This window comes from Desmodus rotundus, chromosome 11 (assembly GCF_022682495.2).
Source record: "Desmodus rotundus isolate HL8 chromosome 11, HLdesRot8A.1, whole genome shotgun sequence".
NCBI classification, from domain to species: Eukaryota; Metazoa; Chordata; class Mammalia; order Chiroptera; family Phyllostomidae; genus Desmodus; species Desmodus rotundus.
Genome location: NC_071397.1, coordinates 22,068,669 through 22,081,792, shown reverse-complemented (window position 1 = coordinate 22,081,792; position 13,124 = coordinate 22,068,669). Strand labels below are relative to the sequence as shown.

Genomic DNA, 13,124 nt, shown 5'->3' with positions numbered 1-13,124 from the left:
GCTTCGAGCACCGCTGTTCTATGGGGTCTCCTGCTGCAGTCCTGCCCAGGTGGACGGCTCACGTGCAGGGAGGCACAATCCACCCCAGCACGTGCAGGAGCTGCCGGCGTAGGAGCCTCACGACCCTCACAGCCCGTTTCTAATGGCAACTCTATGGGTTTCACTGCAGGGCCGCCTGGGAGCTGGGACTCCAGAGTCCATTAATCTAAACACCATTACTGTGACTTTTTAAAGAATATGTAAGGATCTAAATGTATTTCAAATATGATATAGAAGTGCAGTGTCTAATCAAGTACCCAATAGCCACAACTGGCTATTGAATTTTTACTTTTAATTAAATGAAATAAAATTTAAAATTCACACTAGCCATATTTCAAGCATTCAATAGCCCCAGGTGGCCACCAGCTACTGGATCAAACAGCACAGTTATAGAACATTTCCGTCACCATAGAAAGTTCTACTTCACAGCACTCAAATTACATTTTAGCTGCTAATATATGATATCACAGTAACTACCACAATGCTTTCTCAGGCTTTTTAAGAACGTTATTTCCTGTAGCATCATCATCATTTTATATTTTGTTGGCACTTTAAGCCTAACATAGTATAAAATAACCAATTTTCATTATTATTTTCCTAGAGGACAATCAATGTTTTAAAGAAATCCAAAGAGTGAAGAATAAGAAACTGAAAATAAAAAAAGAAAAAAAATACTACTTGAAACGCATCATCATAAACTTGGCTTTCCAGGAAACCCGCCGTATCCACAAAGCAGAAATCCCCGAAGAAACTCTGGAGCCGAGAGGCTAGCAGAGCCCTCAGTGTCTCACTGGGGATAAGCCGCAAGAGCACTGTGGCACGCGGGGCCTCGCTCTGCGCTCCCGTAGAGTCATGGGCCTCTGCCATGCTGGCAGTCGTCATAACTTAGTGCCATGACTTCAGCTTCAATTTTCCCTTTTCTGATCAACATTGTCTATAAGAGCAGAAATAAATGCATATCCCTAGAACATACACCACGTCTAGCACCAAGTAGGAGTTCCCTTAATATGTGTTAAGTAAACAATAAATAAAACAAACTCTTAGGAGGCTAAAAGGTTGGTGACCATGCGTTTACCAAACACCTCTCTCACCAAAGTGCCTCCACAAGTCCCAGGCACTACGCACAACCTCATTGCAAAGTCTGTTGTTTGCAAAGGTATGTATTTGTCTTGACCAGCTAGCCAGTCAGAGGGACTGAAAAGATTTCCTATCTTCTTTCTATGTCATTAAAAAGAAAATCAGTAATTTATTTATATGTATGTAAAATCATTTGTTAACTCTTTTATCTGACTTTAAAACATGTTAAGCTAGCAAAGGTAATTAATAAGTTACACAAATGGGTACATACTAACCAGTTATAACCACAAACACTCAGGGAAATTTAGTGTTCTACATAAATTAAGAGTGGTGGTTTACTTGTAAAACTGAAGAAAAGTGATAGAAGAAGCTGTTTGAAACTCTCCAAAAGAAAGCCCTCACTGGGAAAAGCAGATCAATGGTCCTGCAAAGATGTTCACACTTTAATCCTGGAACCGGTGCACACATCAGGTCACAGGGCAAAAGGCACTATGCAAATGTAATTAAGGTTAAGGACTCTGAGATGGGGTGACTATCCTGGATATCCACGTGGGCCAATCTAATCACAGGAGCCTGAAAGCAGAGAACTTCCTCCGGTGGAAGCAGAGAGACAACAGAGGTGGGCAAGCGGGGGCGGCATCAGTGAAAGAGATTTCAAGTATGATAAGGACTGACGCCCTGTTGCTGGCTCTGGGGTGGGACCCACATGCAAGGTCCAGAACGAGGCCTCGAGAGGCTCATAGAAAGCAGGAGAAGAAATGGGGGCAGCCCTCTTGGGGCAAAGACGGGTACCTGGTTGACAGCCAGCAAGGAAACAGGACCTCAGTCCTAGGACAGCAAGGAACTGAATTCAGCCAACAACAAGGATAAGCTTGGGAGCAGATTCTTCCCCAGGGCCTCCAGTAAGGACCATAGAGCCTTGCTAGCTTGGGGAGACCCAGGTCAGATTTCTCACCTGTAGAACTGCATGAAAATAAATTTGCATTGTTTTACACCTAAATTTGTGGTAGCTTGGTACAGCTCCAACAGAAGGTTCTGATCTAGATGCACTAAAAAGGTTTAAAATTCAGCTTCCTGAATTTCATCTTTTGAAGTCACTGGTTCACTTGTGAAGGACTCTGCCACCTTCTCATGTGGGCACCACGACGGCCTGAGAATAATGAACTCTGAGTCTTCGAAGCCACACATCACTTAGTTTGCTGCTGCTCTTTGTCCTTATCGCCATCTGCTGGAAAACATCTACGGTACAATTTTTCTTCACAGGTTTATTCAACCAAAGAAGCCTAAATACCCAGTGAAAGGGGAACCGCTGAGTAAAAGTAGATTATATCTGTCCACAACTGAGTATTATAAAGTCACTTATAATTAAAGCCATGATATCAATTATTTACTTTATTACATAGTTGTAACATATTAAGTAAAAAAAGAATTAAGTTCACTCACTTTGATTATAATTACTTTAAATATACGTAGAGACTACAACATAAGCCTAGCAGTAGTTATATTAGTGAGGTAGGGTTTGTTTCTTCTATTTTTTCAGATTTTATATATTGTGCTTATAAACTGTATCAGAAACAACGAAATGACATTAAATTTGTAACAAAATAACAGATACCACCTCTCATGAAAGATCCCCCACCTTTCTCTTGATTAAGCTGCAGCATTCTTGTAGCGCAGCCTTGGGGAGGAGGGGTGTGTGTGTGTGTGTGTGTGTGTGTGTGTGTGTGTGTGTGTGTGTAAATTTGCCTCCTTTCCCGGTTAGAATATAAACTTCTTGAGTTAAGGAACAACATCGACCTACTCCTTCATACTTAATCAGAGGATCCATTATAGGGCCCTGAACATATTAGGCTGACTTTAACGAAATGCTGACTCGTGACAAGTACATCTCTAAGAAGGCATGAACACTTTCCATACAGATGTGAACAAGAAATAATTCAAAGACAATAAATAATGGAAAAGAATATATTTTTTCTGATTTATTAGTACCTTACAAGGTACCTGAAAAACCTTCACAATGATCACTGAGCTAAAAGCCTGGTATTGCTGTATGTAGAAAAGGAAATAACTATTGCAGTTCAAGGCACTGCCAAGAGGCCGGACACAGGTGAAGAGACAGAGCTGACAAACAACCGAAGCATGGGGACTGCGTTAATGAGGCTTTCCTTTCAGCCCTCAACTGATGGAAGTCTCTACCTGCTAAATCTCTCTCTACTACGTACATGAATTCCCACACAGTGTTCTGATTTCAAAGTGAGAACTAAATCAAAAAGGAAACACTGAGAACTGCACCGCTATGGATACTGGGAAAAGCTTTCTTACGGAGACTGCATTTCTGGTATAGAAATCGTCGACAGCACATTCTTTACAGGAATAAACAGAAATGGGTACATATTAACCAAATGTACTACATTAGGAAAAAAAAGTCACAACAATAGTCTGTAAGAATACCAACTGAATGAACGTACTTTCATTATTTTAAATGACTTTAAATTAAAAGCCAATATCAACACCTGCTTACAAATTCAGGATGCATTACAAGTTAGTCCATGCGACACAGTCTAGATATTTACTACCCGCAGTACTTCCTTTGCTAGCCTGTTGTATTCTTTATTTACACTGCATCGTTGGGCTCAAATGCGGTAGTGAGCTGAGGAGCAAAAGTATAACAACTACATGTGTTTGAAGTTATCCTTTAAGAAAAACATTAAATGAAAGAAATTATAAAGTGATCTTGAGGTGGAGGCGTGAGGAGGAAGATATCACTGTGGGGAATGGCGTTATTTTTAAGGGAAAAGTTCTCAATCACACACCTAAAGTTATCACATGCAAGTTTTCCTCTCTGGTCTCACCTGCTTATACCCTGCATTTGTGACATACTAGGTAAAAATAATAATCGTTAACATACACCCTTGATAGTTCAATACTACTTTATAAATACTATCCCAAGGGCATCATCAATAAGGTAGCAAAAACACTTGTGTACAATAAACTTCTACATTCGCAGGAACATATCCCAAGACCTTTATATATCTCCAAATTAAAAACTCATGCACTACAGAACTCATCCTCGAAAACAGTCACATACGGGAATGACTGTGACGTCACGCTGAGAGGTGGGCTCATTAGACGACCTACCTAATGATATGTGACTTGGGGAGAGCAGAAACAGTGTTTACACAAATTCTCGCTGGCACTTCAGAACTTGTAACATTTGGGCATAAGTCTAAGAAAGCAAGTTTATTTCTTCCAATGGAGAAGTTCCTGGTATCAATTTTCAAAAATAGTAAAGTCTTATAAAATAATCCCTTCATCTCTTTTGAGGGAAGTGTAGTCCTTTTGGTTTGAAAAATCCAGTTTTAACATGAACTTACTGAGGCTCCATCACCCAACTTTAAAACAGGGACGATGATAGGTGACCACCTGTTGCCCTCACTGGGTTTTTCCGAGTATGAACTAAAAAGCCATGTTGGAAAGTACTCTGTAAACTCTTGCCAGTTTGATTTCTTAATCCCATCTCCTCCTACCTCTTCTAAAAACTTCCCCTTTCAATTATTTCATCTTATTCTCATAGACATCATTTTCCCCTTGATCTATAAATATGCTCATCTTTCCAACTTTATGAGAAAAAAACACACACACTTCTTCAACCATGAAGCTCACTGAAAGAGGCTATAGCCTCTTACCTTCCTTGCTCTACCAAGAGCAGCCTACACTCCCCGTATCTCCACAGCCTCGATTCCCATTTGCTCCTTGGCTCCTCACAGGAGTCAGACTTATACCTGTACCACTACAGTGCTGTGGCCAAGCCACCAGTGACTCGCTTGTGCCTAATCCAACTGACATTATGTAGCTCTGACCTGACTTTCCTACAGGATTTGGCATTGCTTACCTTTCCTTTTTTAAATCTTTCCCTTAGTACCTTTGCTACGTGGTATCACTATCCTTTGCTGTGTTCCTGTTTCATTCAAGATTCCTCCCTGGTATTTTCACTGGTTTCTCTTTTAACTCATCTCCTATTTCCATTGCTGCTTATCACAAGTCACTTAAACACTGATGTTCTTTGGGTTCTATTCAGAAACACTTTTCTTTTTCTCGTCACTCTATACTCTTTCCCCAGGTGCTCGCAACCATTCCCCTGATTTTAACCACCAGGCCTACTGTGATGATTAGCAACTGTCTCTCTCTGGTGTACCCCTCACTCGTAAACTGTGGTTTATATTCAGCTACTTACTAAACATTGCCCCTCCCGATATCCTGCAACTGAACATGCTTCACAATACACTCCACAGGCATCTCAAGTTCAAAACGTCTGAACCTACTACATTTATAATCTCAGCAATCACATTCATCCCCTAATCTCCTTGTCTTCCTTTATTCCTCTTAGTTAATGAAATATCGTCATCCTCCAAGTAAAGGTGAAGGTCAGTGTAACCTGAGCGCCCAATGAGAGCCAGTGCAGGGCTGGGGAGAGTGGAGCCCAGAGCCAGCAGGTCACAGCCCCCTCACGTAAGGAAATAATTCAGTCAGGGACACAGTTTGACTAATAAAATTAAGTACTCTGTGCTTAATTCTTAATAGAAAGGTCTACAAATTTTGTAACATGTATAAGTGCCTACCTCTCAAATGAAATCAAAACTGTAAATTCCTTGAGAATAGAAATTATGTCTATTTTTAAAATTCCAACCACATCATTGTTATACCAAAGCTCTGCAAGCATTTAAGTCCTGTAAAATGATTTGTAAATTTCTCTGTATCGCTACTTCAATTTTTACAAGTATTTGTATCATTATCCCAAATTAGTTTTATTGACAAATTTCATTAAAATGATATTCATCATTCCACTTTGATCATCAGACCACTAAAAATTAGATCTAATAATGATTTCAGTCTCAACCTCCTAATGTCCGTCCCCTCTACATAACATTTAAACTATACAGTTCATGCAAATCAATGATTATTTTTTCCTAACAAGATTATCATTACAGTCTCTCAAACCAAGTAGTATGCTTTCCTATTTTGACCTAAGCAAAAAAAAGGTAAAAAAAAAAAGCATTTTGTTCAGACAGCCAAGAGACAATTCCATATGATTGAAGGCCATATCACAAGGTTACTTTGTACAATAGGAAGTGTCAAACTATGCACATCAACTGCCACCCTACATACAGATGTCTCTGACATGGTAACAAAATGAGAAACCATTTGGTTTAATAATAATAAAAAAGCAACACCAATTGGTGCATATTACATGTAGCATCTAGCCCCGGTTGCTTAGCAACCAGGCAGGCGTGAACTGCACGGAGAATGAAAGCCCTAAACGAATGTACAGTTTGTGCAAGTTTCAAGGACTCGAAGAGACATGCCAGTAGTTAATCTAAATTCTAGTTGACAATTACCATAGTGAGGTGGAGGAAGGAAAATCCATCATTATCGCACTGCATCGAGCACTGTCTAGAGGTACCATTTGGCCCTTTCAGTTTATATCTTCCATACCAGTGGTTTTATAGGAAACATTGTCACAATATGATTTATGAATTATAAAAACTATGCATAAGTAAAAACAAAATATTAATGTTATAATATACATTCATTCACTCAACAAAACACATAACGAATACCTATCACGTGCCGATACTGTCCCAGCCACTGGGGACACAAATATGAAAGGCACTTCACAAGCTCTCCAGTGGCTCATACTGTAATGGGGTACTCAGACAAGTAAACAGACAATTACAGCATCGTAAGTTCTGTAATTCTGAAGTAGCTACAGGATATTATGGAAACACATATAAAGAACATCAGATTCTGATGGAGGAGGGGGATGGGAACTAAATGAGGACACGGGTAAGTATTAAAGGACAAGCAAAATTTAGTCAAGTTATAAACGTGGTGGAAGGGGAGAAGAGCATTCCAGGAAGAAGGAAGAATATTTACAAGGGCATAGAGGCGAGTAAGAGCATGCTGTGTCAGAGCAAGTTCAAGGCACTTGACGGCACTAGAAGTTAGGGTACCAGTACTAAAAGAAGAGTCCAGAGAAACAAGCCAGGCTTCTTCCAGAGAACCTAGTATGTGAGACTAAGAACTTCAGACTTCATGCAAAATGCAACTGAGGAGACAGCAGGGTTTTAAGCCAAGGAATAGTATAATAACTCTGGAAATAATGTGAAATATTTTAGAGAGGGCAAAGTTGGTTTCAAGAACAGATAAGACTCTACTAAAGTAAGATAGGTACTCTGGAGATAAAAGCATCAACAGATTAGAGCAAGGGGCGGGTTGGGGAAGTGACTCAGACATGATTCACTAACACAATGCTCTAGGAAATTTAACAACCAGGCATAGTATTTATGATACTCGGTCCTGATGATATGGTAGTCTGACCCTCCCCCCCCCCCCCCCCCGACAAAGCAATTACACAGTTAAAAAGTACATGTCTGGAAGGAAAAGTTACTAGAGAGCAGGATGGAAGAGGGAGAAAAAGGGGGCAAAGGGAAGGAGAGAAGGAGAAAAAAAGAAGGAATACTAAAAGATACTGGAAATTAGTATCTATCCAAGTTTATGAATGAAAAGTGATAAAAAAAATTTTAAACCACAAAGGAAACGACTACTGGTGCTTGGCTACGTAAAACTTGAAAATGTAGGTAGGTTGGAAAATTAAAACCTTTCAGAAAAAAAAGTTTGTAACAAATACATGAAGAGTTACTATCTTTTATATCTAAAGTATTACTTAAGATCAAATACAAATCAAGAGATGCTATCAATAAATGGGCAAAGATACAGATAGTTAACCTATCCCAGAATAAAAATCGGTAATAAAATCTTTTAAAATCATTCTAAATATTAAATGAAATGTATATGCTCGCAGAAGAATCTCTACATTAACTAATAAATTAGCAACTGTTTTGGCTGCCCCAGCTTGTTTGCAGTATGGTAACACAGGCAATCTTGTATAATATGAAAATAAAAGTAGAATAAGATTTTTGAAAAAAAACCCAACATACACTTAAATCTTTGAAATGGTTCGTATGCTTTGACAAAGGAATTCCACTTCTGAAAGTCTATACTAAAGAAATGGTCAAAAACACAGATAATGGTATACATATGGCATTTTTTATACTAGTGAAAAGAACTGGAAATAGTCTAAATGCCCTCCAAAGAGAGATAAATACACTACAGTATATCCATGTAAGAAAACATCATATAGTCACTAAAAATTAGGTTTTGGAGAGAGTCTAATAACAAAAAGTCTGACAATCTCTATTTTAAAAGAAAAAAATAACAAACTATATAAAAGTATAATCTCAACACTGGGTTTTAAAATATTATAAAAGGAAGAAGTACACTGGGTAGTGATAATGGGTTGTTCCTTTCACTCTCCTGTTTTTTCTGTTTGTTTTTATGAGGGTACATTATTTTTGTATTTGGAAAACAAATCCTACCTATTTCCTCTATCTGCTGTAATAAATGTGGGGGTCCCAGAGTATTAATTACTTGGCTTTGTATTTAAGTAAATAGCACATTCTTAGTGATCTTCCTTTTGCCATTCATCTCTACTCATTTTAACTTAAACTTATCAACTAGTTCTACACACTTTCGTTGAATTGAAAGTTTTCTACAGTACCCTAAACTCAACAGTAGCAAGTGTACTGTATTAAGAACTTCATCTTAAGTCACTGAATTAAAGCAAGGAAAAAAAAAACTAAGCTCTTAGTAATTGAAAGGGTTCTCGCCACTTTAATACACTTGACTCGCTATAAAGCACTTGCATTTATAAGCATTAACAAGGCTGTGCCTTCATATTACCTGAGATGCTTAAGCAGAGGCTGAAGTCTCTCGTCAGACTGCACGGCAGGCAAGGACCTGGCTGTTAACTAAAAGCAAAGAACAGCGTTAGTAAAAACAGCAAAGGCCACATATGAACACGTCTGAAAACAGAACGCAAAATGGGGATAAGGTAGCAAAGGGAGAGGGAGTATTTAACATGTAAGGGCATTTTTCTCTTTGAATCAAAGGATTGTATAGGAAACTGACACATTATATAATTAAAGCAAACTATATGGTCCTAATTTTGTAGGTTATGTCACTGAGTTTGCAAGTCAAGAAAAAGGAGGCAAAACAAAGAATACCATCTGAGTGATTGAAAAAGCCTCAAGTCATGAAAATATTTTATTTGTAAATAAAAATGGAAAAACTTCTAAATGTAAAGCAATCCACCTTGTAGCACTCAACCCTGGAATGATGAAAACTGGAGAGAGGGACACGCATTTACAGCTAAGCCCCTGTGAAATTGGTTACATGCAGAAGCAAACACACACACACGCACACACACTACCATGCATTCCTCCACTAGACAACCATATGACTGTAAGTGAGAATGTCTTTTAAACATACACAAGGTATTTAATATTGAAAGACAATGCCAAATTGCTCTAGGAAACAAAATGTAAGAGTCAAAGCCTTATCCTTAAATACTGTGTGTGAGGTTCACAGTAGAATCAAGGAAATGTGAGCCTCTGACACTCTTTATTGCAAAAATATGAGTTATAACTCTATGTATACCTATTTTCCCATTGTCCTAAAAAAGGTCTCTTGTGTTATGAGAATTTGACCCAAAGGAATTAAAAGCATTAATAAAACAAAACAAATATAAAAGATATAAAAACAAATATAAGCAAAACAAAAATAAAAGATAAATTTCTTCTGGATTCTGTTCTATCAAAATAGTTCTTGTATTCTAACAAATCATTTGATAACTCACGAAGGAGAACTTTCCTTAAGACAAGCAGCAAACTGAAAGATGCCCTCTGGTTTTATTTAGGGTGTCTGTCTTCTCTCTTTAATTATTTCATACATTAATTAAAATTTTATAAAAACTGACATTTAATTCATCAAGACTAGTTTTCAATATTATGCAAATAAAATAAAACCATCCCCTTTAAAACATCTAATAAGTATTATATACATGAAAAATGTTTACCAAAATGCCACATTTGAAGTCATTTTATTAAATCATATCTAATAATAATAATAATGGAGAAATACTCCCAATTTGTGGAAGTTAGCAAAGTTATGGACTAAAATCAGTAGAGTGAGACAATCAGTCTGATGTGACTTTAACACAACAAAAAGGCTGTCAGTATCCCTAAGAAACTTTAACTCTGTATTTCATGACATATAAAATGATATCAAGGTTTTTTTAAACAAAACACTTTAATACACCCTATGTCAGCTAATGTCAACTCTCTTTACAAAATGTCATTTCCATTGTTTAAGAGATTTCATGTCTCAGAACCAAAGTTATGCTTTAAAAATATTAAAATTATTTATCTGGATATTTCAAAGGTCGATTTTCTAGGAAAAAAAAAAGACAGAGCAGATGGACTGGGCTTTTCTGTTATTTCTGTCAATCTATGTAGCATGACTTCTCATCATCTTATCTTTTCTAAATGAAAGCAAATGAATTTAAAACACCTCAGTAACAGCAAACTATTTTTTAAATGTCTGCTCATTCCCCATGGGAAATTTTTCTCAACGTACTCCTGTCTTAATCTCAGCCTCCATTTCCTTTTTCCTAAACTATTAATACATCTCCATTTCACTTCTTGCCTCTTCCCTAATTCATTCTCCACACCAAGACCAGATTGAAGTTTTCAAATGCAAGTTAACTGCTCCCCTAATTAAAACCATTTAAAGGACTAATGAACAAAGACAACAGTATGGGGATTGGGTAATTGGGGCAGGGTGGGGGGGAGAGGGGGCAGAGAATAAGGGAACTAAATGATGATGGGAAAAATACAATAAAAAAACTAAAAAAAAAATAATTCCCTAAGGTTCTCAGGCTACCTTTCATCAGACATTCTCCTAAAACACTCCCTGGGGCCACACAGCGCAAACACCAGGCACAGGACAAGTGTGGCCGGCTATGGAGCCTCTGCCAACTCCACAAGACACCACAGGAGGGAGCGGAGCAGGGAGAAATCTGCCACAGCGCCAGTTTCTGGAAGACGTGCGTTCAACGACTGATTCCCTCTCCACCCCTTCCCCATCCCACAACTTATCTTCAAGTTTGAATCACTGACAAGAATGCCTAAACTGTGGGTCAATGCGCTGAGTAAAATTATTTCAAGAAAGATTTTGGGCTTTGCAAAAGTGTTGCTGTCAACTTTCAAACAATATCTTCAAAAAGAGCGTGTATCTCCTCATGTTACGGAGATGAGGAAATAAAGCCAGTATTCCACAGCCCTTAAAAGAGGCAAAGCCATCTGCTGACTTTTTGCTGACAGATTTAAACGTCCTTTTAGAGGCTTCTGGCTCCATTGTTTCTTCCCAAATTTCTCTCTGAGCCCCAGTAGTCACTACTCTGTCCACTGAACTACGAGGGCCAGTGCATCCCTCGCACTCGCAACGTGACAGATGTGTGATATTTATTAAAAGTGTGACAAATCCAAAACCTTGCAACTGTGTAATTCTTATTCACTGATGAAAACAAAAGCATATCTACACTTCACAGTTAAAGTATTTCGAATCCCTGCTTTGAGCAAAACTAAATGAAAATCAGAACTAACTGAAATCACAATGGTCGGCCTTCCAAGAAAGTTGTACACTATCATGAGAATTTCATGACTGGTTTCTTCTACAATCAGAATGAATAGTTGTCTAGCTGAAACTGACTTTGGTTTCCACATACTCCAGTTGTTTGTTGTTTTCTAAAACAACAACGTCCTTGGTCCTGGCTGGTTAGCTCAGTGGGTTAGCGTGTCGTCCAGGCGCAGAGGTTCGATCGCGGTCCGAGCTCGCACGAGAATCAACCCGCGAATGCATAAATACATAACTAAGTGGAATAACAAAGGGATCTCTCTCTCTTCCCCCTTCCATTCTCTCTCTCTCAAAAACAATAAAAAACAAACAACCATGTCCTTAATCCATAAATCACCAAAAATGAAAGAGAAAAAGCTATCACAGTTTACATCTGTGAAGCCTAAACGGGTTGTCTGAGGGCTGTTTCATGGGAACTATAATACAGTCGACGTAATTTATAGTTCATTTCTTATTGTTGAGAGGTCGGAGGTGAGCTGTTAAGATGCCCATTCATTATTAAGAATATATCTAGCACAATGAATTTATTAATGCAAAGTTTGTGCAATTTTAGACAAGTATAACAAATTACTAATTCTTAAATTTTATTGTAAAGATCAGTATCATTAGTGAATCTTGCATTTTGCCATACAGTTAGGTAAAAATATAATAATGCATTTTGCCAACTAACAATTCTCCTTTTATTCCCCATAGATTTAAAAGCACATTAAACACACACACACACACACGCGAGTCTGGAAGGATCCGGGCCAACCCTGTCGTACCATTGTTGAAGAAACTGGGTTCTTCAGACCATAAGGAGCGACTGGTGGGCCACTGAGACCAGGGCCCACACGGCACAGGGCACTTTGTGCAGGCGCAGTGCGACTCACAGCGCTCCGCCACCGCGCAGCAGCCAGGCCCAGGCCTCTGCTGCATCACAGCCCCTTCTGCCTGCCCTCGTTCCTTCTGCTCGTCAAAACCGGACAACCATGGCCTTTCTCTGGAAGACTCCCGAATTCTTACACTGAAGATTCCTTCTGACCTCCTCTCCCAGGACCTCCCCAACCACCTCTGGTAAAGTAGCACCCTCTCTGTAGGTAATCTGTTTCGGGTATCTCACAGCATTATCTGGAGTTATTTATTAGCTTGCTCACTTCTGTCTGTCTGTCTGTCTCTCCCCACAAGAATATAAACTCCACCAGGGCAGGAACATTTTCTGTCTCGCCCACCACTCCTCCGCCACGGGCTGCTAAGAAAAGCATGTGGTGCAGCATGCACCGGCACTCAGTAAATATTGTGAAACGAGTAAAAGGTTCACCTCAAATATTTCCGATAGAAGTATGAGTTTAGAAAAATCTGTCCTAGACGCTGACCCTTTTGGTCTTGCATTTCTAAAGTTTTCCTAGGAAATATGACCTGTGAACGAGAGGAGC

The 13,124-nt window shown here is 38.8% G+C and overlaps 1 protein-coding gene across 1 annotated transcript in view; it reads right to left on the bottom strand.

Annotated features, from left to right (window-relative positions):
• PRIM2 (DNA primase subunit 2) overlaps positions 1 to 13,124 on the bottom strand; it is a 274,577-nt gene that overhangs the window by 112,754 nt on the left and 148,699 nt on the right. Inside the window, exon 8 of the mRNA XM_024576586.3 lies at positions 8,917 to 8,984. Coding sequence (XP_024432354.2) covers positions 8,917 to 8,984 — 68 coding nt within the window. The remainder of the gene's footprint in view (positions 1 to 8,916; positions 8,985 to 13,124) is intronic.